We start from the raw sequence: 25,770 nt of genomic DNA, 5'->3' as shown, positions 1-25,770 counted from the left end.
ACTCATGAGCGATTTCTGCCAATGTTCCACCCCAGAACAGGGGTTCAATTGGATTAATGCACAGCAGCCAATCGGGCCTCTGCCTTACTTCCTTCAGTTTTTACCACTTATACTAATTAAGGCTCAGTTTCATTTTGTATAGCACATGGTTCTCAAATTTTAAATTTCAAGGACCCACATGACTATGAGATGGAACCCTCTCAAGTAGAGATGTCCCGATTTTTTTGATCCCGATACGATCATTTGATTTTGGGTATCTGCCAATTCTTTTCCCTATCCGATATTTCTATTTTTAGAGAACACTTATGCCATATCATAGTACAATATCCAGTCTAATATCATGGTATGGATATAATATTAATACTAGGGATGTCCCAAATTCCCAATCACATTTTTTTGCTCCCAATCCGATTCCGATCATTTGAAAATGACGTGATCGGCCCCGATTTCTGATCACGCGATCGGATCGGGACAACCCTACTCTCAAGGAGCCATGATGGTACCTGGACCCCAATTTGAGACCCACTGGTGCAACAGTGTTTTTAGTGAGCTCAGCTAACATTTACAATAATCGGCACCCTGACTCTGTTTGAACAGAGGTCCAATTTCTCATCTCATACAGTACCATTTCTCATAGCTTGTTGTGCCTATTGTCAAGCCCATCGGCTAAAATTAAAACTTGGGATGAGATGAGCGCCCACACAGAATCACAAGCAGCCGCAAGCGTTGCACAAAACAGCAGACAGAAGAACGGAGGCTTTATTGTCGACGTTGCGATTCCAAAGCCTGTTGGTAAGTCGATAGTTAGTACAAAGCAGTGTTACAAACGTAAGGAGGTAGTAGACACTGAGGCTTTCACTGAGCGTTGCAGTATGCATAGGGAAAACGCTATTATTCACTACTTTATCACATGCCTCAGTTAAAAAAACTCAAAACTCCCTGCCATCTGTTTTTTTAAGTGCCGAGTTGTAGCATTATTGTGCCATTGTTATAGTTCTTTTTTTTTTGCGTATATTGTTGCTGTCGAGCAGAAACCTATCTCTATATTCTAACTTTTTGTACTTTTTTCGTAAATTAATGCAGCTATTTGATCATACTACAGTGTCACACATATCAAAAGCAGCAGATCAAGATCAAAATGTGGCGTGAAGCTACTGTAAGCACTTCGAGTTCGTCGATCTGCTACTTTTTTATTTTAAAGTATCCTGGATAGTATCCGTTTCGGACATACAGTTACAGGTTTCCACCCGACAGAGACAATGTACTACACACACACTATATAATATAAACCAACCACAAATCTTAACTTTTTTTACTCTCAGACAAAACACACTCTTCATTCAGAATAAGATAAATACTGTATAGGCTATTATATAAATGATGCTGATACTGACTCGCGTACTAGTAGTAGCCCAATAGGGGGCCGTTGTACACGTTTGGCAATTATATGAATTCTGTTGGATTACATAAATAAGACAATCTTTTCACATCGATTTTACACAGGGTCACTCTCCATCTAGTCCTCGACAAACAACGTCCACTGAAACGGTAACACAGTTGATTAAACTTGGGAGTGTGATGTTATGAACAACGCACTCTCACTCCCAAAACGGCAAACTGGTGACTTCTGGGGACGGATTCGACCAAACGTCAAACGGTTGACTGGAAGGGTGTACCCGCAAAGTCACATGTTGACTAGGGGGGGGGGGGGGGATATGTACCATTCTGTCATTGCATGCATGCATTACCGCATGTTTTTGCTTACTGCCTGTCGCTCTGGATTAACTCATTCACTATTACTGCCAATAATTAATACCAGTCTGTCCAGGTCACTGCCATAATGTACTGTCGGGACGTGTCCTTTATTCAAGGGGCAGAAATACACCGGATGTTGAACCAGAACTTAGTGAAAAGCTAAGGGATTCTTTTTGGACCACCCGAGACATGCATTTTGTAATCGCGACCAGCAACGCTTTTCTTATGAGCCGTGAACATCGACGTTTTGATCAAAAACGCAATCTGGGGTTAAGCATCCGAGATAAAAGCGCTTTAAGATGTCAGTCAAAATGCAAGTGGACGGACGACGGAGAACACTTCCATTGACGGACCGACCATTTCCGATTTAGTAAAGAGCATAGAGTTGTATAGAGCGATCTCTTTCTGAATTAATAGAAATTAAAAACACGTAAAACACGTCCTTGGCGGGTTGTGAGTTTTAAGAGCATCTGCAAAATGCCTCAATTGTAGCGGCTCCGAGCCGTCACCCCTTTTTTGAGTGGTGCAACCACTCCTACAACCAGCAATGTCCGTGTGTGTTCACCTATGTGTTGGTTAATGAGCACCAGTATATGACTATTAGTACCAGTAGGGGGCGCCAGAAACAGAGAGAGGGATAGTGCTGCTCTGTTGCCTGCTATTTTTTGTTACATCTTGGGTTTGAGAACGGCACTTCAGCGTTGCTGGAGTGCGGACGTGCCGTTTCGGGGGAGTGAGAGTGTGTAGTTTGACAACAGTGTATAAGCTTTCGCTTTTGTGCTTTCCTCTTCCTCTCTGGCCCTCCTCTGGGGGGCGGGGGTCGTCTTCTTCTTCTTTACTAGCAGGTGCTCCGGGGGTTGGAGGCCCTGAGCGCCACTGAGGCTAAAGTCCTCCAGGCGAGCGTGGAGAACTTGGCCGGGCAGGTCCCCGCTCTGTTGATGTACGCGGAGGCCAGCCGGTGGAGACGCTTCGCCCCGAAGGTGTTGTAGTGGCCGGGGAGGACCTGGTCCACCTGTGTGTGTGTGTGCAGCAGGACGTAAGACGTTAATACATGCAGCTCAAAGGTCATCGAGGATGGGTGTGGGCCAGCAATTTGACAAATGATTGATATCGTTGGTCATGAGCCATATACAAATATGACATTTCATACAATAAAAACAAAGCAGCACAAGACCGCTAGACTGAAAAGGTATATAGAACAGAAAACAACTGCAGAATAATCAATCAGTAGAAACAAAACAAAGACAACGCCAAGCCGGTCATAACGGATCAGCCAGATTATAAACTTGGCATGTTCCGCAAAAGGCTTTTAACTATATTCCGCCAACAGCAGAGTGCTTCGGATTTCTTTGGACTGACTCACCCTTACAAATAATGAATACTTATACATACTCTGAACGCCGCAACGTGAAGCCATGAGCTGAGGCAGAGGCTGGGGCACACAAACCTGTACTGTAGATACTGTAAATACTGTAGGTGTTCATAAACGAGAGCTTTCGGCATCCGGCAGTTATGACTGAGTCATTCTTGTTTTACTATAGTTACACCAATCACTCATCATGCTGTTGTTTTGTCCCGACACATACTGTAATTAGGGCTGGGCAATACATCGATATTATTTGCCCAGATCAGTGGCCTTTGTGGTTAAGAGTGTCCGCCCTGGCGCCCTGAGACTGGAAGGTCGGGGTTCCAAAATGGAACACAATGCCTCCCTGCTTGCCACTCAGCATCAAGGCTGCTGACCGGTGATAGGCACTACACCTCCTGAATGCTATATAGAGTCTGGAACTACACCTCCTGAGTGCTATATAGAGTCTGGAACTACACCTCCTGAGTGCTATATAGAGTCTGGAACTACACCTCCTGAATGCTATATAGAGTCTGGAACTACACCTCCTGAATGCTATATAGAGTCTGGAACTACACCTCCTGAATGCTATATAGAGTCTGGAACTACACCTCCTGAGTGCTATATAGAGTCTGGAACTACACCTCCTGAATGCTATATAGAGTCTGGAACTACACCTCCTGAGTGCTATATAGAGTCTGGAACTACACCTCCTGAATGCTATATAGAGTCTGGCTTTATGACCGCCGGGAAGCATTTGGAAATTGTGGAAGGCAACAATCTGGACAAGTGGGACGATCCATTCCCAACCCTACCCTATAGTGGGTGGCGGGCGGCGTCCGCTCCGTCTGTTACCTGTTCGCTGTCCACCAGGCCGACCAGGCGCTCGCAGCTGCTGACGTAGTCGCTGACGTGGCTGTAGGGAAGCCAGTCGATCATGGCTCCGTCGTACACCGTGTCCCCGCTGAACAGCAGCTTGTTGTGGCGGTCGTGGAGGCAGATGCTGCCCCGCGAGTGGCCCGGTATGTGGAGCACCGTCAGCTGTCTGTCGCCCAGGTTGATCACGTCACCTGTGCGGGGGGGTGTCAACAGATTTGCAAGCTCACTGCGAGCTTGTACTGCTATCTGCTATCTTTGAAAAAGCTCAGAGACTTGCTACAAAAAATAATTGCATTTTTTTTTTTATCTCCTGGGTCCCTGGCTCAAAACCTTTTCAGATGGGGGTCAGCATCCAAACACATATCAATTTGGGGGGGGGTCCTTGGCACGAAAGAGTTTGAGAACAACTGTTGTAGTGCATGTGTGTGTGTGTGTCACAGATACACTGTACGCCGGTGTTGTGGGGCCAAAGTCGTGGTGCGTGGTGAGATCGATTGCGGGGGTCGAGAGAGACAAAGCGGATGTGAGTCCGCGACGGCGTGACAGGCAGCTGAAAGTGAGCAATAGGATATTCCAACTGCACTGCAGCAGTGCCTCTGACGCAGCAGAAATACAGGCTGGGTATATTGACCAAGTAGGCACAAATTACTGTCAGACTGAATACCTTCAGAGAGAGAGAGAGAGAGAGAGAGAGGTTACATTTGTACACTCTGAATTTAATGAACGCAAAAAGGATTTTGAGGCCCCCCAGAGACAAAATAATGGTATCAAATGGGGGTCCCAAACTGAGCCAAATGCATTCACTTGATCCATTTGTGTACACTCTCTCACAGTTAAATTGAACATGTTCTGGATCTATTTGAAACAGTGGTTCAGTCTGGGGTGGGTGGGCTGTCTGTTCTCGGCCCAATTTTCAAATAAAATAGCAAAAGTATCTACAAGCTCAAAGTGTGTCGATTTGCGTTTCCAGCTTGTAGATCTGATGCCTTTGTGGGACGCTTGCTGTAGTATGAAGGAGTAGGGCGTTCATTAACGAAAAATACACAAAAAGTTAGAATTTGGTGATAAGAGGTTTCTGCCTAATGAATGATAAGCTTGGCATCCACGGGAGTCAGCAGAACTTCAAATCAAACTTCAGCTTAGTTCTTGGCTCGCAGCCTCGCACTAATGTCCAATCTTCTGGACTTTGTTCTCTTAACAGTAAAAGCCAGTTATGTGAACTGATGCCCTGATGCCCGGGACAAGTGTTGCCAACTTAGCGGATTTGACGCTATTTTTTGCTACTTTACCCTAGCGACTTAATTAGTGAAAAGCTTCTAGCGACAAATCTAGCTAGTTTTTCCTGGTGATTTGGGGACAAATCGTGTTGACAGAAGAAAATAAATCTTCATTTTCCCCTCTCTCTGCCTTCATTTGCTGCTGGAGCAGGTGCATGCCTGCCTGCCTGCTCCTCAGTGAGTCAATGACACACACACACACAAACGTGCACGTCGCGGCCGCGAGCGGCACATGGCTTCCTCGCCTCGGCTCAGAGAATACATGAACTCGGATGATGGAGATGATGAAGTTTCTCCATATTTTCGTTGCTAGGGACGCCACAACGTTTCTAGGGGCAAATTTTCAAAGAGCCACTAGCTTCCGTTACTGGGGAGTTGGTAACAGCTGTTCTACCAACATGTCATGTGTTATTGATCTAAATGGGGAAATTAATTAATAACAAACTGTTCACTGCTCACAAACTATTATGAGCAGCTCGGGGAGCAGTTAAGGGGTTAAAGAGACATAGTAACAAAGCCCAAACAAATCTATAAATACACACCCCATGAAGCCTTGAATTCATAGAGATTTTTGTCACATTCCTAAGCTAATAATTTGATAACGGGGTCATCGGTCTCAATTGAGTCTCCTACTTTGACTTTGCTGGTCATCAAATGATTGGCTTAAAAAATGCAACAAAAACAAGAAGGAAAACAAATCTCCATGAATTCATGTGTGTGATCGATTGAAAATACGTTATTGAAAAAAAAGGGGGAGGTGGGGGGGGAGAATTGGGTGAACTACTCCTTTAAGGGGTTCCGTCCGTGTCTTGCTCAAGTACACTTCGTCACGAGGCCGGCCCGGTGAGAGGGAGTCAGGCGGGGATCGAACCGCCCGGACTCCGGAGACCTTCCGGTTGGGTTCTCAGGCTGCCGCTCTACCCCTTGAGTGAGTCACTGTCGCCTCCTTTCTGCATGTCACCCCCCCCCCCCATTACTCTTCTTGGATGAAACCGAACACATCAAAGTCATGATGAGCAGGCCATCTTAATGGCTTAAAATAGAGAGTGTACACGACGCAGCTGAACAGATACAAATGAAGTGCACACTCTGCTTGTGGTTAAGTGTGCACTCGCTTGTGACCTCCGACGTATGTAAGCACAGGAAACGTACATGTATTGTGTACATAGACAATGTGATGAATGACTAACATCTGGGACAGCATCCAGGCAGGGTGCGTTCATCCTGTGAGTCAGTAGGGCACTTGAAGAATAACAAGGGTGTGTGTGTGTGTCCACTCTGCTGCAGTATAAACCCTCCAAAGTCCACACACAGCGGACACGGGCTATAGTAAACACTAATCTAAACACATTCACATCGCACACGTTGCAGTAGGCCTCCACCGTGCAAAGCACTTTGAATTGTATTTGTAAGAGTTGTCGAGGCATTACAATTAGTTTGACTCGGTTGGTTCCACAGATTAATATTGTATAAGTAAAATTTGACATTTTGGCATTATTAAAACGGTCAAATAGCCATCAATAATTGTCACTTTAGAAATGTGCAGATACCCTTATACACATGTTGGTTTGTTTACTGTTGAGTGAGAAAACAATGGACTCCAATTATTGGCTCAGGAATGCTGCAAAAAAGAAGTAATTTGGGGGTGAACTATCCCTTTAAGCTAATCATCTGGGGATGCCCCAAAATAATTTGGCAACCCCCAGTTTGGGAACCACTGCAGTAGGCTACTTGTCTGACCACCCACTCACTGACTACGTTTACACTTTCTGCAATGATCACAGAGAGAGACAATCCCTCCATCACCCACTGTCTGTCTGTGATAATGATGTCGCCTGGCAGTGCATACCTTCCTGCAATATGTGCGTGGGCTGCACGGCTTTGACTTTGTAGTGCCTCGCCCTCCAGCCGGGGGACGGCGGCTCCACGATCTCCCGGTCGCTCAGCCAGGTGACCGTCTCGAAGTTGTCGCCGTTGGCCAGGGCGTCCACCTCGGCGCTGTGCACGGCCACCTGCGGGAACTGGTGGAGACCCCCCGAGTGGTCAAAGTGGGCGTGCGTGGCCACGGCGAGCAGCGGGTTCCTCCGGTCGGCGGCGCCCCCCAGCAGCCCCTTCTCGGCGATGTAGTCCGGCAGGCTCCGCAGGCCCAGGCCCGTGTCGATCACCACGTCCTGGTGGCTGCCGCGCAGCAGCCAGATGTTACAGCGGTTGTCCGACTGGTAGAAGCGCTCCTGGATCCAGAAGAGCCCGTCTCCCAGCGCCTTGTGCGCGTACCAGTCCGTGGCTGCTGCTGCTGAGGTGGGCGAAGAGGACGACATCCACCGGCTGCATAGGCTATTATTACTAACTAGGCTTAGGATGATCGGACGCAATCGCATCCGCAGGCCCGCTGCTGGTGGGGTGCTGGTGGTCCCAAGATTTTTTAGCTGCAAAAAACATATATATAAAAATTAAAACGCTGATATGATCTGATCCTGCTCAGCCGTGATGTTGTCATTTGGATGTAGAAAAAATATATATGGTGGCTGACATATTGTTGCCACATTTTGCGAGAGAAACAAGTAACCAGGTCTATAAAGATAAGCAATTATATTATTAGGTCACAGGACTGGAGCCATTTAAACTACCGGTATTTGAAAATAGCCGAATTACAAGCTCGCAACAAGGCGCGATGCGAATATTTGGAAGATTTTTTTAAACATTAATTTCTAACACCAATCTCGCAATCTGCAATCTTGTATTGGGGTCTCTGCCAAAATAAACATATTTTCAGAAGGGTAGGTAGGTCTGCAGATAAATGCTGCTGCATATTAATTTGGGGGTCCTCCAAGGTCCATGACACCACCAAACCACTGTTTTAAACAACATTTAGGACGCAAAGCCCAAATAAGCAGACACAAAAACACAACTACAATAATATTATGTACAGTACATGCCACATTAGAGAAAAACCAAGCCCAAAGTCGCTTAAAATAGACAGACATGGCAACACTGGCTGTCGTCGCCATGACACGCCCTGGTGGGAGGGACCGAGCGGTGATTGGAGGAGCTGCACGTTAGACGTTGACACGCCAAACAGCGACGTCGATTTAAAAGCCCCCCCATTCATCGTACGCATGGGTACAATGACTACAATCAATGTAGCACAGCACGGCTGACTGCACGATGTTACATCAGAAATAATGAATCAGTCCGTTTATTATTAATAACTCTCCCTTCAATCAGATCGGGTGGTATGTATTCTCGTATCTTCATCACGGTGGTGCTCTTTCAGCCACTTTAGATAAACATGCCGGGGAAAGAAAGAAGAAACAAAAACAGCATGACAAAGATGTTTTGTTAACCGGGCATGGTGATTGGATCCGAGGGGGAAAGTGCAGAGTGGCTGAATCAGTGAATCAGCACCACGCCTGACAGATAAAACACACATCCTCTGACTGGCTGCTGTGAGGGATCCAACACGTGTTAGCATTCTGTCTGCTTGTTTGCTGTAAAACAAGGTAAATCAAATATAAACGGGAAACTGTAGTCTGTTTTAAACAACTGTATACTGGCTACAGTAATAAATAAACAAAAACATAAATAAATAATCATCAGTGTTAATTCAATTCAGTGTTGGCTCCTAAATTAACAATGTTTGTTTTTGTGTAGTACGTGTTGCATAGTGGATACATTGTTGATGATGAATTTGTTATATTGTCACGTCTCATTAAACGGTAACCCATTAAAGGCTGATACTACGAATGCCTTCTAAATGTTCAAATATAGTAGATGTAGGCCTACAAGCTTGCAACTGTGAGCTTGTAGATCTGTTTTTTTTCCTCCTTTTTTTAAATAGCCAAATCTAAAATGCCTATAGATCTGCTATGTTTGAATAGCCAAATCTAAAATGACACGGATGCTTTCGCGGTTTTAAATTGTCCTAAAAAAAAACAGATCTCTGAGACATCATGAATGAGTCTGGAGTATAGGCCTACATTAGCCCTCCAAGCAGAACCCAAATGCTACTGAAGTTTCTGACATTTGTTCGACCCAGTGCATTGGGTCCTGTTCCGCGTCGTCCATGCCACCTGATTAAAACATTTACTGGCTCATGTTTACATGTTAAAACGCCTCCCCGCGCTCTTTGACGATATTCTTCAGTATGAGGCTTTCTGAATATGTAAAGTATAAGTACACATACATACCTTTGCGAATATCTCCTGTGGCGCGGAAGCCGTTAAGTATTTTTAATATATGTTTGCCCGATTTGGAAGCTTGGATTCTTCTTGTTTATTGACACCTCATTGTACCGCCTATCTGGCTAGCTAGTGGCGCTATAGCTATGACACAGCAGATCAGAGGCAGGGACGTAGCCTCACAAGCCAACCGCACACCGGGAGGCGGTACAATAAACGGTAAACAAACAAGAAGAAATAAAGCGACCAAATCGGTCAAACAAAGATTAAAAATACTTAACGGCTTCCGCGCCACAGGAGATATTCGCACCGGGATGTATAGCTACTTAAAGTTACCGAATTCAGAATAACTCAAGGAAAATAATGGCGTCACATGCCGCGGGTCCTATTTTAGAGAGAATCTCCATATCCGCATATAGGAATTTCCATACGAAAGTACAGTAGCGAGCAGGGACCCAACGTAAAACTCAACAAAATATCAAAAAAGTTTTACGTAGGGTCCCGAAAGGGGCTAAGGCCTACATGATAGTCTGTAGGCAGCAGATATACAGATACACGGTGATATTAACAAAGTGAATTATGCATACCATCTCCCTATTACTAGGTTCACAAGTTGCCTCTCCGACATGGCAGGCAAGGGCCGAGGTATAGCTGCCTTCAGCTTCAATGTTGATGCCCTGGGCATCACCAGGGGCTCCATGCCCGAGTCCAGGGTGGGGCCCAACGCGCTGTTTCCAGTAAGTATAGCTTATACTGACTGACTGACTGACTGACCACACTCAAGGCTCATACATTGTGGTGGTCAGGTGACCACCGAACTACAACATGACGTCACTGAGCCGCGGTGAAGAGCAAACCACCGCCACCGCTCCCAGCCCTTCTCTCTGTTTTCACTCACCACCGCTCAACGTTATTTCAGCTCCGGTGGTCACCTCACCACCGGAGCGGTGGTCACCTCACCACCGAAAATCCAGACTATGAATAGGCCTTTACACTCACACTCTCTCTCTAGTGAAGGATGACACGCGTCACAGGAATCTATTCTATACTAGCCTACAGTAGCTCCCTCATGGCTATGTCAAGCGGTGGAGACCTAAAGTAAATGTAGCCTACTCACTAAAAGGTGTGCCTGTGTGCAATTTGCATTCATACATTTACACTGAGATTAACCATTATTTTGTTTCATTTATTATTTATTGCACATTTGCAAGAGTAAAGGACCCAGATCATTGCTGGCTGGAAGAAACCATCTAACTCAATTTTTGTTTAGGTATTTTATTTTCATAAATCAATGCTATTGAACATCCTTTACGTCTGTGGGTAGGTTAAAAAGTACCAATGAAAAGTATTAAAAATGCTTTGACAAAAACCTCCTAACTCCACTTGAGCTGCATGTTTTTTCATATCCTGAAAAATTAACATTTGGGATTTTGTATTTAGGTGGACAGCAGATACAGTATCATACACACATTATTGCAGTGCACAAGTATGTCCCTGTGATATAGTCGGAAAGTGGGATTCTTGGAGGTAAAGCCATAAAGGCCTTGTTTTACACTAACTGACACATCTAAATGTTTTCACACTTCTGAAACAATAAAATAATAATATTTGTAAGTGTTTTTTTTTCTGCAGGGTTGTCTAATAGGAACCTTGTCGTATATTTCCCACCTCTAGTCAGCACCTTGTGTTGAGTCGATTTTCCTACATGATTTCGATGAGACGCACAACCTCTGCTGCTTCTTCTCAGACAGAAATGTCTGAGAAGAATTTCACACAGCGTTTCCTTCCTCCCATGCACAAGAACACAGAGTTCAAGCCGGTGCCACTGAAGGCAGGCGAGGATGTGGACTACATGCTGGCTCTGAAACAAGAGCTGAGGGGAGCCATGAAGATCCGCCCGCACTACATCAAGCCAATGTCTGCAAAGGCAGGTGAGGGAGGACGAAAATCAGAGCCGTACGCGTGTGTTATTAACCTGGCTGACATCCCATACTAATGCCATAGAGATAGAGATAGAGAGGGACTGACAGAGAGGGAGAGAGATGGCAGCTGTCTGTGAGGTGAGATAATGCAAGCACTCAGGTTCTGGAGTATTTCATTATGGTCATATCTGGAGATGGAGAGAGAGAGAGTCAGAGAGGTTTATGATTGAATGACCGTTCATTGAGTTTAGAGTTACAGCTTCATCTGAGCCTGAGGCTGTTGGTTCAGAGATGAGACGGTATTTCTAAATATCAGATGTAATGTGTGTATCTCTAGATCAGGGGTTCCCAAACTGTGGTGCGTGCACCCCTTGTGGTGCGCGAACGCCCTCTAGTCTAGGGGGTGCGTGACATGAAAAGGGTAATGGCAGTTTGATGGTGTTATTTAACACAAACGGTAAACCACTGTTGTAAGGAGATTTATACAGCAGCTGCATGTCTGTCCGTGGAGTGACATTCAGTGATTATTTGCCATAATCATACCGGTAATTAAAAATGTATAATTTTCGGACAAATGCAACGAGACCGATGGTTGGGGGGTGCGTGCGTCAGCTAGGTCAGGAGGTAACGGGGAGTATGTATATACATTTTACACAAATGGTAGATTGTGAGAGGAGTATTATATGCTTTCAGTGCCATTATGGTTAGTATATTAGCGCTATTGCAGGAGCCGTTTTTTGAGGGGTGCCAGCTTTGAGTGTTTGTGTAAACGCAAACATTGAATGCCATTGACATTGAATGGCCATTTTTGAGTGTCTGTGTAAACGCAAACATTGAATGCCATTGACATTGAATGGCCATTTTTGAGTGTTTGTGTAAACGCAAACATTGTAAGCACAAACATTGTTTTTCTACCACCACCTATGACTAGTTTTGAGCTGTTTGTGTAAACACAAACATTGAAGACAAAAGTGAGGACGCAAATTGTGATTGGCCAGAATGAGATGATGTATTATGACGGTATGATGATAAGGGCGATCCCCTCACATTCGAATGAAAGTTCTTTGGCGGATTGGATTAATGTGTGTGGGGTGGGAATCATTGGCATAACGACTAAATAAAATAAATACTCTAAATTTATAGGGGGGGGGGGAGGTTTTATAGCGTTCCAATTGTGCGCATTTTTACTTAATTCTATTCATCACACATTTCACTTCACTGTAGTAAACCCTGTACTGATCCCAAGACCAGGGCTTATGTAAAGTACAAGTGCATGAGAGTAGTAATGTGCTGTGGTTTGTTAACAGTGTTGTTTTTGGCAGCAAATTTCTATTTTAGTTTAGTCATAGTCTTTGGACTGAAACTTAATTTAGTTTTAGTCACATTTTAGTCACCTGGAATGTCTTAGTGTTAGTCTAGTTTTAGTCGACTAAATGTCATAAGATTTGAGTCGACTAAATCTACAGTTGATTTAGTCGACTAAAATGTATTTTGGCGGGTCTTGATGCCGTTGTAATGAGTGTTTTTACACTTTCTGAAAATAGTCGATCTACAAGCTCACAACGAGTGAGCTTGCAGATCAGCTATTTTCAGCATGCAACCAAGTGTAACATGTCCCTAACATTTTAGTCTAGTTTGTATTTGTCGACAAAATTGTCAGTATATTTAGTCCAAGTTTTAGTCATCGTAGCTTAGTTTTCATTTAGTTTCCATTAGTTTTTGTCAGTGAAAATAGGTAGTCGACGAACATTTTTCGTCTTAGTTTTAGTCGACGAAAACAACACTGTTTAACTGCATTAGGGGTTGAAGGGGGTGAGTTGGGTTCAGACTCCAGAGTGAGTGGGAGTCTGTGTGAAAATGCGTTTGAGGAGAACCTGCTCTTGTTTACATATACCAAACAGACGTGGAGAGATACAAGGAGAGATACCTGAAGCAAAGCCTGGCCGTGGACGACGCAGAATGGACCCCAGGTAGAACACGGGTTCAGACCCCCTAGAGACCCACAGAGCTGTGAGGTCCCTAAAAGAACGCTAGGAATTGTTTTAACTTCAACCGATTAAAGGCCTGATGTCGAAATTTAAAAAAAGATCTTCGACATCTTGACAGTTTTCCGAAAAACCTTATGTTTCTGCATCAGTGGTTCTCAAAAAAGGCACATTTTCACGACTATTCAAAAATAGCTAAAGTATAACATAATGCTTATAAACACAAATGGGTTCCCGTACAGAATCCTAATGTTTCTGAAAAACCTATGTTGCTACTGTATAACAGTGGTGCTCACACCTTTTCGTGTCGAGGACACCCAAAATGATATATTTGGCCACCGGGTACATCTCAAAATATTTTTGTCCCAGGGACCCCCGGAATCAAAGAGGGGAATATAAGTTATATTCAAAGGTTTGCACAAAAAAGGTTTTCTAAAAATGGCAGATCTACAAGCTTGTATATCTGCTATTTTTGAATGGCCAAAGTAAGGTCATTATTATATCCTAAAGAAACAACCTACAGTAGTAAACATGCCATACCTTCAAAATAAACTAAAGGTACGAGGAATTATTTACAAAATATATATATGATATTGTCTATTAATCAACAATGGGAATTTAATCTGAACAATTGAAATATAGTTTGTTTATATCAAATGTAAACACTCATTTGGTGTCACGAAAAGACGGAGATAACCCTGGGTCACGGCAAAACGTGGGAAAGAAATTTGAATAACAAATCATATTTGTGACCATTTCAGACTGGAACCTTTTCCCCAAAGAGCTGAGGCCCCAAAAGAAAAAGCCTCGACCTAAACCAGGTATATTACTGTATAAACTAAAGCATGACTTGTATCATTGCTGTCGGGCAGAAACCTTATCTCGTCTCTTTCCGGAAATTGACGGCCCTACTTGATCATACTACAGCGCCACATAAAAGCATCAACAGTAGCAGAGCCACAAGCTTGTAGAGCTGCTACTTTAGCTATTTTTTAATTTGAATCCTGAAAGGTAACAGTTTTGGACATAATTATGAGGTTTCCACCCGACAGACGATCTGCAACCAGACACTGACTGAGTCAATACTAATGCTGAAATCCAACAGGACCAACGAAGAAATGTGTGAAGATAACGCGCATAGAGTCAGAACAAGTGCTCAAGAAACTGGATGTACGTACCAGCATTTCTTACCTGTAATTTTACCCTGGCCTTTACCAATGATCTGCATTAACCCTATTTAGACCCGTAAAAACATTCACTCTGAAATAATATATATTCAAAGATTTGCGCCACATTTTTACGATTTTTCAAAAATAGCAGACCTACAAGCGCGACTTGGTGGCGCGCTATGAGCTTGTAGATCTGCTATCTTTCAATAGCTAAATTATAACATAATGTTTAAAACACCAAAAGGGGTTCCTGCCCAAAATGGGTTAATTGGGTGACGTCCAAGCAAAATTGCTGATCTCGTTCGATTTATTTTATTTAGGAGCTGGAGAAGAAAGGTGACGGGAAAGAAGAAAAATCGGACGATGAGAAAGAGGGCGCTGAGAAGGAGAAGAAGAAAGACGGGGAGGAGGGCGAAGAGGAAGACATTGATGAGGAAGAGTATGACGAAGAGGACTTAGAAGAGGTAACCTTGCCATACCCAGCTAAGACCTACAGTATATACTTAATCATACTATATTTATATATATATAATGTTACGACAATCGCATCTACAATCTCTTATGCTTGTAGATCTGTATTTTCACATTTTTTGTTAAAGATGGAGTGCCTCAATTGTTGTATTTTTCCAGTTTTTCATGTGTCTATGAGGTGACAGTACTTCATTAGACACCCTGGAGTCCTACCTACGTTATCTGAAAAACCTATAACTATTGAGTCTGTCGAGTGGAAACCTAATTATGTCCAAAAGTGTTACTTTTGGCCATGTTTTGAGCTTGTCGAGCTGCTACTTTTGAGTGACACTGTAGTATGATCAATAGGATATTAATTCATGAAAAAACACAAAGATAGAATATGTATTAATGTTGATTAGGTTTCTGCCTGACAACAGTGATATATATATATATAATTATATATATATATATATATATAGCAACAACTAAAATGACAGTGGCGTTACCAGCTTGAAAGGTACTACAACAGTGTACAATATGTGTAAAGGTCTAAATTGTTTAAAAGCGATTTCCCAAGCATTCAATGATGTAAGCACACAGATGCTGACCTTGTTGGTCCTGACTCCCCCCCTCCCATGTCTTTGTGTCATAATATGAATAACATGTCGTTTTCCTAATATTATAGGAAAATGACTACATCGACAACTACTTTGACAACGGTGAAGAGTTTGGTGGTGCAGGGAGTGACGAGAACATCGATGGTGAAGCCACGTATTGAGACCGTGACAAATCAATATGGCTGCTTAATATCTATGCAAACAAACCAATGTGCACCGTTTAATGTATCACCACAAAGTGCTTTTCTACTAATATTCCAGATAATGTGTGAATGTCTGAATGAGTCCAGAGTAGACATTTAGCAAAGTGCTAGCCTATATTTTTGTTGGTTCTGTTGTTACAAAAGTGTGTGTGTACAGAAATGTATTATGGAGGAAATTCTTTGTTAATTAAGAAACAAACGTTAAAGAGTGAGCCTGAGCAACAATAATTTATTCAAAATAGACTTATTTATTTTCCAGCCTGTTAAAGCATTTCCACAGGTTGAAAGGCACATACTGTCAATGTTTTGTTGTCCCCCAAAATGATAAAAATGCACTATTAATAAAGTCTGACATTTCAGAGGTATGATGAAGTGATTGTGGGAATACTGTGTACTTCCCATTTCCTCACCACGTTCCCCATTCATAAACTGGTCATCTCAAGGCAGGCAAAGAAATAATAAAAACATGTACAGTATATTCCAGAAGTGACTGAGAATTCTGCAAATATAATTTAATTGATAACTTCCAATACTGATAGTAAGTAAAAGACCTTAAAATAAATTATAGTTAATCTATAAAGTATATTCTCATCAATAACACAGTGGCAGCAATCAAATTACATTAGATCTAAATAATCTACTCCCAACATAATTTTTTTTTATGGCAAAGTTCTCCGTTGCAAGAAAAGTACAACTGGGTCCCAGTGAGTAAAAAGGGCTTTTAAAAAGATCATCCACCGAGTGAATGTATAGTTATTATTTCTGCTCTCCAAAAACCTTTAAAAAACGGGTAGCGTTTAGGGTTGGGATCCTTTTAGAATGTTAACGATTCCCTCTTAACGGTTCCCTTTTAACCCATTCTGACCTGAGATCAGATTCATACGAGGTTTCCACTGGACACACACTGGTCTGATTAACCCATTCTGACCTGAGATCAGATTCTAAAAAGTCAGTCGTTCTTCGATTTTTCAAAAAATAGCAGACCTACAAGCTCGTATCGCGCCACTCGGTGGCGCGATATGAGCTTGTAGATCTGCTATTTTTAAATAGCTAAAGCACGACATGATGCCAACACCAAAATGGGTTCCCGTTCAGAATGGGTTAATCTATCCTATAGAGGGTTCCAAATAGACCCTTACAGGTCTGTAACTACGCGTCCATTTGGTTACATGTACACTCGTGAATTATGGTGGTCCTTTATTAAAAAGGTTGAGTGCCAGCAGTATTGTAATCGTTTAGCAGACGTTTAGTACCACATGCCAGCTCAGACAGCGTGATAAAACCTGGTTCCCCGGTAAACTGTTCCAATGTGATGGAACAGGATCTGGTTCCTCTGGATCCCAGCCCTACTAGTTGTGTTCCCTCTATGAAGTGACTAAGCAAGATAGCTTGTAGCATTGTTGTTTTTCAAAACAAAAAAAAACGTGCTCCGAAAAACGACACAGGAATATTTTCCGGGTCAGACTGGTGCTGGTTCAGTCCTTGACAAGCATTATGCTGTACTGTCTAAAAGTCTAGAATATGGTCATTGTCATTATCGCTATGTGTTCTTCTGTTGGTGTCGTTCCTCGCTTGGCTCTCCCAGCTCATGATCCGCTCTGTCTGCCTGATGTTGTGGATCTCCTCCGTTGACTGGATCCCCCGGCACGCGGTCGCTGCCCACATCCCCCCCATTGTGCCCCGGCGGCCCTGGGTCTGCACCTCCGCCTCCCCCCCCGCCCCCATGGTGGCTGACGTCGGCCCTCACCAGCACCTCGTAGTACAGCAGGTAAAACACGGGCGTTATGATGCCCACCACCACCATGATGGCCACCGCCGTCCACCAGCGCATGCCCCAGTCCGCCCCGTAGTACTGGTCCTTCCTCCGGGGCGCCACCGCCTTGTACTCCACCTCCCCCTGCTGCTGCTGGAGGGTCAGCGAGGAGACCACCTCGTTCAGGCTGCTCCGCGACGGGCCCGTGGACGACTTGACCAGCTGCTCGATGTCCTTGTCCTTCTCCAGAAGGAAGCCCTCCACGCTGTCCGTGGAGGACGAGGAGTCCGTGGAGGACTCTATGGGGAGGGCGGAGGAGGCGATGGCGGCGGCCGCGACGGGGCAGGAGGAGGGCACCGGGGGCACGCGGCGTGTGCTGGCGGGGGAGGCGGACTTGAGGGCCGTCGCCGCCGCGGCACCGTGGGTCTCGGTGAGGACGCTGAAGCGCTTGACGGGGATCTTGACCGAGCGCAGAGCAAAGAAGTCCTGCTCGGTCAGCAGGTTGTTCGCTCGCTTGATGTCAGCCACCTAAAGAGAGGTACAGACGAGGAATGGAATGCACGTTAACATTTCATCACAACAAAGTGTTAATTTAACTCTTGCAGAGTAAATATGGATCTACATGCTTTATCAATATCTGATTAACGGTATAAAAATAGGTGGCATTAAGTTAAGCATATTGATTATTGCGATATCGTTAATTCCAATGTTTTACTTTCTTACTGTACCATTTACAGTGTACCATTAACATGTAGCGGCACTTAAACAATTATTAATGGATATTTTCTTTCTTTTCAAAATCTTTTTATTCAGGTTTTATACAACAGAAGCCCAGGGGCAAGTATTAAACGGACACCATAAAATATATAAAAAACCTCAATCCCCTATCCCACCCACAATCCCAAGGATAGTCGGAAAACAGTCCATTAATGGATATTGTATTCATTTTATTTATCAGTGGTTCTCAAACTTTCAGTCTGAATTAAAGAACCGTCTGTAAGGATTCATTTGGAACCCACTCAAGGAAGCCAGAGAGTCTCTGGACCCCACTTTGTCCTAGATGTTTTTTTAAATGTACACAGTGGTACTCGATATCGACCGATACACAAGTTACTCGTATCGGGGAGGACAAAAAGGCCTTACGGAGCAGTGGTACTGCAGAGCGATGCTGTTCAGGGTCTCCCCCTCCTGCACGTCTCTGGCCAGGTAGACGATGTCGTCCATCCTCTCCCTGGACGTGCTCCTCCGTGTGCGCTCTCTGCCGCGTGGCCGCAGCTCGCAGCTCTCGCCGTCCTCCTCGGACAGGTCATTCTCCGACGCGGCGGCGTTGCTCCCAAACAGGTAGGCGTGGCCGCCGTTGGCGGGCTGCACCGTCGTGGCCGACTGGAAGGCGTAGTGCTGACTTCTACTGGCCATCGTCCCGTCTTCACTCTTCTGGAGGGAAGAAAGCTTTAATTACACAGCTGTTGCCTCTGGCAGAGAGACTTAATTCCTTTGAATTACGTCAGTGAAAGAACAAGCATGGTTCCACGTAAGGGCTGGGCAATTCATCATTCATTTGGTTGGTTAAAGCAATCATTGCTAAAGAGTTGGTCAGGTGCATTCAGTAACAGGAGTCTCCCCGTCTCCCAGCTCTTCAACAAACGGAATAACACTTTTCAGGTGCCGGGTTGTGAAATTTCGGACCAGGAGAGTATTTATCAGCCTTCATTTTTTTTACAGTTCAAATTTTGTTTGCTCATTTCTTTGTGTCATCACTTCCAATTCCACTTGTTTAATCTGTATCCTTTGAGTTTGATGAAAAATTATCCCGACTACCTGAAAATACATTGGTTTAATACAGAACTAGAGACATGACGACTCCTGTTACTGAACAAACACTATAGCAAATTGCAATGAGTACTATCAGAATATAGCTATTTAACGCTCATTTTAACCAAAGAGAATTGCCCTACCCTACCGTATCTTGCTCATGTAGGTTAATTGAATAATCGAGAAGCACGTTTGTTTTGTTATAAGCAAAGGTTTGAAATAATTGTGATACTGACTTGAAGTAAGTATTACCCAGACATAACATGAAGTCAGAGCTCAACACAGGAGCCAACGTGTTATTATATTTGTTCTACCCTGAAGGGAGGGAACTGAGTAAACTTTAGTGAGTCAAAAGCAAAACGCAAACCAAACAGGGAGCGCAGTGTACTTCACTGGCATTTTTTTATATTGGGAACAGTCAGGAACATTACATTTTCAGTACACACACCAAGTTCATCAGGAAGCTAACCTAATGAAGGTCTGTGACTGTTGTTCCCGTTTCCAATAAATATGTTTATGCACAAATCACAAGTGAATTCTTCAGTAATAATTGGCCCATGATCTTCTCTGACACCTATCTTCATAAAAGGTATATGCGTGTCCTTGTTTCTGGACTCAAGAGCTACCCGATGAGTGCAAAACACTGTACACGACACGTCGCCAGTACGCCACAGAAGTAGCTAATTTTTTCACGTTTCATACTTTTGTTTTATAAAAGTACGAGATCCATGTTGAAGCCACACTTCAGTGTTGTGTAAATTATTATTTTTAATATGTTGAATTCACGTTAATGTGCATTTTCAGACATTTAACTAAGTACTTTCACTCTGTACTTGATCTGCTCAGCTCTACACCAAACCACCTAGCCGAGCTTGTAAACCTGCCATTTTCTGAAGTTCTCAGAATAGGGATGCTAGGGTTCAAGTGGTTTAATGTTCGATTAAATGATCCTATCACACAGAGTTTGCACCCTGGCCTGCAGTAAGTCTTGAGGAGCGCCTATGGAAGACCCCTGGTCTAGTAGAGAAACGTGTTATTGTTACATACACTGACTGAAGATAGCTTCCCTGCTGGTGCAAAAGTACAGTACTTCTAGTTATCATTGGGGCCAGTCATCATCAGTATGCAATCTTATCTTAGCCGTTTGTGCAGCTGGAGAGGTGGACTTTAGTTATTCTTCAGTCTGTGACTGTCTGTCAAATCTCCTGAGTTAGTGACCCATATGATTTAAATACAGTGTGTGACAGTGACCCATGGTGATTTCAATACAGTGTGTGTGACAGAGGAGGAGGGCAGGCAATAGCATTTATATTCCACAGAAGTATAGACGCTTCACTGTGAAACAAACAGTGAAATCAAACAGATGTATGGACAAAGTGTTGTTCTATGCTTATGTTATTAATCACCCAAGCTACATCTAGAATGGTACAGCACATTCTGAGCACCACCAGACCAGGCAATAATCGTTTCATATTATGTGTATAGTTGCTGTATATAATATATATCAAGTCAAAACTAAAGTGAGGACATTTGCTGGTCCATAAAACTGACCATAAAACGTTTAGGAAAGTGTTGATTGGGCCTGGGGAATCTGTTAATGCTGTGACAGATTGATGAAGTTATAGCCACCGAATGGCTTGTGAATGACAATGTCTGTTTATGGAAAATGCATACATGTCTGTGACATTACAATACATGCATTTTCCATAAACAGTAGTCTACTCTTAGATCACCCCGCCATCATTAGCCTTGGATCAAGACCATCTATCAAAGATGTATACAATCAAGTCTGCAGGCTTTTACTATTCGTTGATGATTAAGTAAATGTCAGACTCGATCAAATAGAACTATGATCATCATCATGCGGCCCTAGCGTTAATCGTGTAAGCATTAAAAGTTGTGCTGCGACTTGAGAGTTCAAATATTGTTCTCTAGTTTCATATACATTCGAAAGTTATGATAATGTAATATTATAAGCTATTATAAGTCACAGAAACAATATGACAACAATTCATACAGACACAGACGTTCAAAGGACAAGTCGAACTAAAGTTATGTGTAGTTATCATCTATGATATAATTATATAATCATATCCAATAATACACAATACTATGCTTTAGTAAAACAAGCTGTCAAGACTCAACAGTACAGTCACTTCATCATGACTTCAGTGACGTTAGCTCGGCTGGCTAACGACAGCTAACGTTACTTTTGTTGTTGGCTCGTAGCAAACAATGCGTTTACTGTCGCCGACCGCGCGTGCCAATACACGTCATATATGTCTTTTAAAGTTCAATGTTTCACTTTCACCTGTGAAGATGATGAATAATTCAGTTGTTGTCCAGAGTTACATCCATTCTTCTTCCTCTGGCTTACCTTGACGTTAGCAATACCTGCTACTATAGCTACTGTCTCTGCTTGACGTCTACATCCCATAGCCCGCAGGGTTGGCACTAGCTCTGTGATTGGCTCGTCGGTAGCGTGGCAACCAACGGGGCCAATGGCAAACTAGAACCCGCACGGTGAAGAGAATCCCTTGGCTGTGATTGAATGGATGGTTGCCTTGGACAACCAATTTGGCTTTCGGGAGATGGGATCTGGACTCTTACCTTTGATTAGCCAACGTTTCACGCCACGTCAACAAAATGTTGACGTGATGACGCACAAATCGCAGGATACATGAGAATGGTTTGGCCTTAGATATACTTAAAGGGTTTGGCTTACCACTAGATGGCGCTGGATATCAAAGGATGTAAAATTGACTGTTTAGGATCAAATTAATAACTCAGTTGTAGAAGCCAGGAAGCCACTTTATGTAGTTGTCATTATTGTTGGTATATTATTTTATTGGCGGCGAGCATTAGATGGCACTGGTGCAATCCAGTAGTTTTCGAACTAAGGACTTTATACATGGCCTACCCTGATGTCATACTTTACACACTTTCAATATGGCATATGCTGCATAATGATACCTTACATTTGGTAAAGTAAAAAAAAATTATTGGCCTAAAATAATGTCTATAGGCCTATATTCATGAATCCACTTGCGGTATCGAGGTATTGAGCATAGGGGTTTATATGTGACCCTACCATTAACATCCTATAAAGGCAAACATTTCAAACTTTCCTTATGCTTTAAGTAGCATGTGACATGTCAAAGGGGGTTTTCATGATTGGAATAGTTTGACATGTCACATGCTACTTTAATTAAAGCATAAGGAAAGTTTGAATTTTTTTCCTTATATATATGTATGGTGATAATGGTACTATGGTAGGATGATAGGGTCAGATATTATTTATAAACCATTAAACCCCTATAAATGTACGTATATACTATAATATAGTATGTACGTACATTCATGAATCCACTTAATATAGTAACTAAAAATAAAAAAGACCAAATGTCCCACTTTAAACAAAAGAAGCCTATAGCTGCTGTTGTGCTGTTGACTACTATACTTCCACGTCCACCACAGGTGCACTCATTAGGAACGGCACAGCCTGCCTGCAGCCTCACACCGGAAACGCAGAAGCTAGGAACCAAGCACACAAACAAACAAACAGCTAGTTCTTACTTTACCAGACTGAGCCAGAGCCAGAGAAACAAATAAAGAACACGGACAGAGAGAAGAACTTGAAAATGCAAGAAACTGGACTACGAGAAACCCAAGAAGAGAGAGTGAGACTGTGAACTTATAGCGTCAGCCTGTATACTTAACTTTTTGCGGTGCTTCAAAAGAGTAAGACAACTATGGCGGTAATATCAATTGGACTTAATGTCACTTGTCTGCGTGGAGGATACACTCCCTTTCCGAGGAGGGAAACATTGGGATTTTATCGAAACATTATTGTATATAGGCTGCCTTAATTGCATAAGGAAACTGACAGCCTAATAAGTCTACAGCAGCCATACCAACCAAATGTGGCCTCCTGATGTCTCGCAGGGTGGCGCTGTCCGCCAGGACAACCCGGCGGCACCAGAAGCTTCCCGAGGAGGTTTCCAAAGGGATTAACACATCTTGTTGTGTCATTAACTGGGGAGTCGGTCGTACTTCTAAAGGCAACAGTAGGCAGTCCCACAGACAGTGTCTCCTCCCGTCCTGGGATTCTAGACAAGAAGACGGCGACACAGACAGTAAGCACTGCACGAAGTGAAGCCCGCACATGGCTGCACAGCCGCTGCACACCACTGGGACCTGCACAGCGCGTAAAAAGACTCGCCTGTTGTTGGTATAAAGTTATTATCATCTACCTCCACGGAGAGGACCGTTATTTCGCAATTCGCATTATACCCAGCCCCGCTAGATGACGTTGGCGCTGCATGACCTATTATTATTGCCTATGTTGTTCACTGGAGACCGAGAGCTGGCCTACGAATAATAACGGATTATATATATATATTTTTCGTTTTAATCAAGACGATGCAAACATTTATGAGAAGGAGCTTGAGCTGAATCCCTCGACACTGACCGAGAGAGGAAGTTTATCCATGGTATCGTCCACGACAATCAAGATCTTTTTGTAATCTATATCTTGGGGCAAAAAGGCCACCCTACAAGGTGTCAGGTAAGCTTTCTTTCTTTGTAACAGGTGTTTGTTTTTTAAACGATGTCGGGGCATTTTTATTCACTCACGACCAAACTATATTATTTCCTGATTCATCATTCATTTCACGGTAGCCTATTATGCAGGACTTTAGTTATTTCATATTTAATGTCTTGTTTTGGTCAACAAACAAAAAGACAGGAGCTGTTCTTTCTTAATTATTAGCCTACTTGGTGTCAACGTTTAGATTGAGCGCCATCAATCTAAAAAACAAAAACAACGTGCAACGTGCTCTGGTTAAAAGGCGTTTTTATTTGTAAGGTCCTAATGACCAAGCATGCAGCGACGACAGAGAATAAACAGTGAAGGCTGAAGACTGTGAAGAGAGTGAATAACTTGAAACAAAAAAGGTAATCTATTTTTATCGTTCTCCTCCTCCATCTATTATGCCCGACAGCTTCACCAAAGCACCGTAAGAAAACGATTAAAAGTGTTCGCAGCCCATATACCACTGCTAATTAGTAATTTATTTTCGCGCTGTGCCAAAAAAAATTATCTCCCTCGTAAGCAATTAAGCTAATAAAATTGAAACGCCTAAATATTGATTCAGTGTGATCACTATAGGAAATGAATGGCCCCGGGTAGAAACCCATTGGGGAGCTTCTCCATGGTTACGTCCAGGATCGTCCAGTGTGTGTGTGTGTGTGTGTGTGTGTGTGTGTGTGTGTGTGTGTGGACACTGCGCTTTGTGTCTCCATTCCATTGAAATAAAACAACGATTCTCTTTGGGGGAACCGCACTCACTGCCACACATGGTGCGTAATGCGAGAGAGAGAGAGAGAGAGAGAGAGAGAGAGAGAGAGAGAGAGAGAGAGACCGACCCGACGGGGACCCGCTCCGCTCATAAAGGCCGGCCGTTGACTAATCTACACCCAGGGGGCTTTAAGTAGTAAATCTTGGCTTCGGTTTGAGGAACGCACATGTGCGGCTACTGTTGAATGAACGAGTCCAGTGGGCTAGAATGTCGTGTTGTGCTGCATGCTAGTATTAATTAAAGGGTTCCTTTGCGCGTTTTACGCAGAATGCTCGGGACAAGCTTTAGGGGAGGGGTCGTGGTGGTGGTGGCCGCCAGGGCCCAGGCGAGTTCTCTTCCCCCATGGTTGAATAATTAAAAATGTCCACCTCATCTGTAATTTATCTGACATGCTGTCATTTTGGTGGTGGTGCTTGTGTGTGTGTGTGTGTGCCTGCCTGGCTGTAAATCTCCTTTGTTGTCACTGTGTGATGGAGCCTTACACAGCTTAGTTAAACCCTTTATCTCTGTATGGGAGGGAGGAAAGCTTGTATCTATTCAGCACTTACACCTGCTTCTCCTCTGTTAACTACTTTAACCTGTTCTAGTATTGTCTGCTATTTTGGGGAAAGCTTTCAGAGATGGACAAGCTCACAAGATCAGTTTTCTTTCGTTCATGTACAGCAGTCAGTGATGTACATAGGTTTTCAATGTAATCGAGTCCCGGCCGGGATGCAGGGATGGTCTTTTAGATGAGTCCCTGCAGGGACATTGTATGAGTCCCACTTCAACAACGTTAGGAGTCATATTTATCCATTTTTACAAATTGCAGCATTTAACTCTGTAGAAAACAGAAGAAGAAATGATTATTATATAATAACTAAAGCTAGCAAAATAAACTAGAATAATAAACAGTACAGTCGTGCATCCCATAGATGCAGAGGTCGTTGTTTGATTGCGTGACGTCCCTTAACTATAAACTGTGTTTTTGGATGCAAAATGCACCCTATCTCTGAGCAGTTGTACAAATATCGCCTGTATATTTAATTAAAACAATAAATAATAATATATAGGGTGTTA

The 25,770-nt window shown here is 43.3% G+C and overlaps 3 protein-coding genes across 5 annotated transcripts; 1 reads left to right on the top strand and 2 right to left on the bottom strand.

Annotated features, from left to right (window-relative positions):
• Positions 1 to 757: 757 nt before the first annotated feature.
• On the bottom strand, positions 758 to 7,910 carry mblac2 (metallo-beta-lactamase domain containing 2). 2 transcript variants are annotated; one of them, XR_014570356.1, is made up of 4 exons: positions 7,109 to 7,910; positions 3,959 to 4,173; positions 1,228 to 2,767; positions 758 to 1,182 (listed from the first exon to the last, which is right to left on the bottom strand). XR_014570356.1 is itself a non-coding variant. In XM_083783962.1 (3 exons), exons 1-3 carry the CDS (start codon positions 7,635 to 7,637, stop codon positions 2,594 to 2,596), a joined length of 918 nt encoding a protein of 305 aa, XP_083640088.1. In that variant the 5' UTR covers positions 7,638 to 7,910; the 3' UTR covers positions 758 to 2,593. The 2 variants fall into 2 exon arrangements, 1 of the variants encoding a protein (XP_083640088.1); XM_083783962.1 differs by having other exon boundaries at positions 758 to 2,767.
• Positions 7,911 to 10,063: 2,153 nt separating this feature from the next.
• Positions 10,064 to 15,877, top strand: polr3g (polymerase (RNA) III (DNA directed) polypeptide G; the record flags this gene model as incomplete). The annotated part of the gene is made up of 7 exons (XM_083784035.1): positions 10,064 to 10,174; positions 11,239 to 11,368; positions 13,261 to 13,329; positions 14,106 to 14,165; positions 14,450 to 14,514; positions 14,834 to 14,977; positions 15,652 to 15,877. The coding sequence occupies 7 exons, from the start codon at positions 10,064 to 10,066 to the stop codon at positions 15,742 to 15,744; spliced, it is 672 nt and encodes a 223-aa protein (XP_083640161.1). The 3' UTR covers positions 15,745 to 15,877.
• A 1,002-nt stretch (positions 15,878 to 16,879) lies between these two features.
• lysmd3 (LysM, putative peptidoglycan-binding, domain containing 3) lies at positions 16,880 to 21,756 on the bottom strand. Of its 2 annotated transcripts, none has more exons than XM_083783701.1 (3): positions 21,663 to 21,756; positions 18,683 to 18,973; positions 16,880 to 18,067 (listed from the first exon to the last, which is right to left on the bottom strand). In XM_083783701.1, the coding sequence occupies exons 2-3, from the start codon at positions 18,953 to 18,955 to the stop codon at positions 17,327 to 17,329; spliced, it is 1,014 nt and encodes a 337-aa protein (XP_083639827.1). In that variant the 5' UTR covers positions 18,956 to 18,973; positions 21,663 to 21,756; the 3' UTR covers positions 16,880 to 17,326. The 2 variants fall into 2 exon arrangements, with proteins under 2 accessions (XP_083639827.1, XP_083639828.1); XM_083783702.1 differs by having other exon boundaries at positions 18,683 to 18,970; positions 21,663 to 21,753.
• Between the last annotated feature and the right edge of the window lie 4,014 nt (positions 21,757 to 25,770).

This window comes from Protomyctophum parallelum (assembly GCF_964188405.1).
Source record: "Protomyctophum parallelum genome assembly, chromosome: 15".
Taxonomy (NCBI): Eukaryota; Metazoa; Chordata; class Actinopteri; order Myctophiformes; family Myctophidae; genus Protomyctophum; species Protomyctophum parallelum.
The sequence above is the reverse complement of the archived record's forward strand: the minus strand, read 5'-3'. Positions and strand labels throughout refer to the sequence as shown.

Coding starts and splice junctions, on each gene's coding strand:
- lysmd3 (XM_083783701.1), bottom strand. CDS start 18,955: ATGGCCAGTAGAAGTCAGCACTACGCCTTCCAGTCGGCCACGACGGTG. Junction 18,068..18,682: donor CTCTGCAGTACCACTGCTCC/GTAAGGCCTTTT, acceptor ACCTCTCTTTAG/GTGGCTGACATCAAGCGAGC.
- mblac2 (XM_083783962.1), bottom strand. CDS start 7,637: ATGCGATTGCGTCCGATCATCCTAAGCCTAGTTAGTAATAATAGCCTA. Junction 4,174..7,108: donor CACGCACATATTGCAGGAAG/GTATGCACTGCC, acceptor CCCCCCGCACAG/GTGACGTGATCAACCTGGGC. Junction 2,768..3,958: donor GCCTGGTGGACAGCGAACAG/GTAACAGACGGA, acceptor ACACACACACAG/GTGGACCAGGTCCTCCCCGG.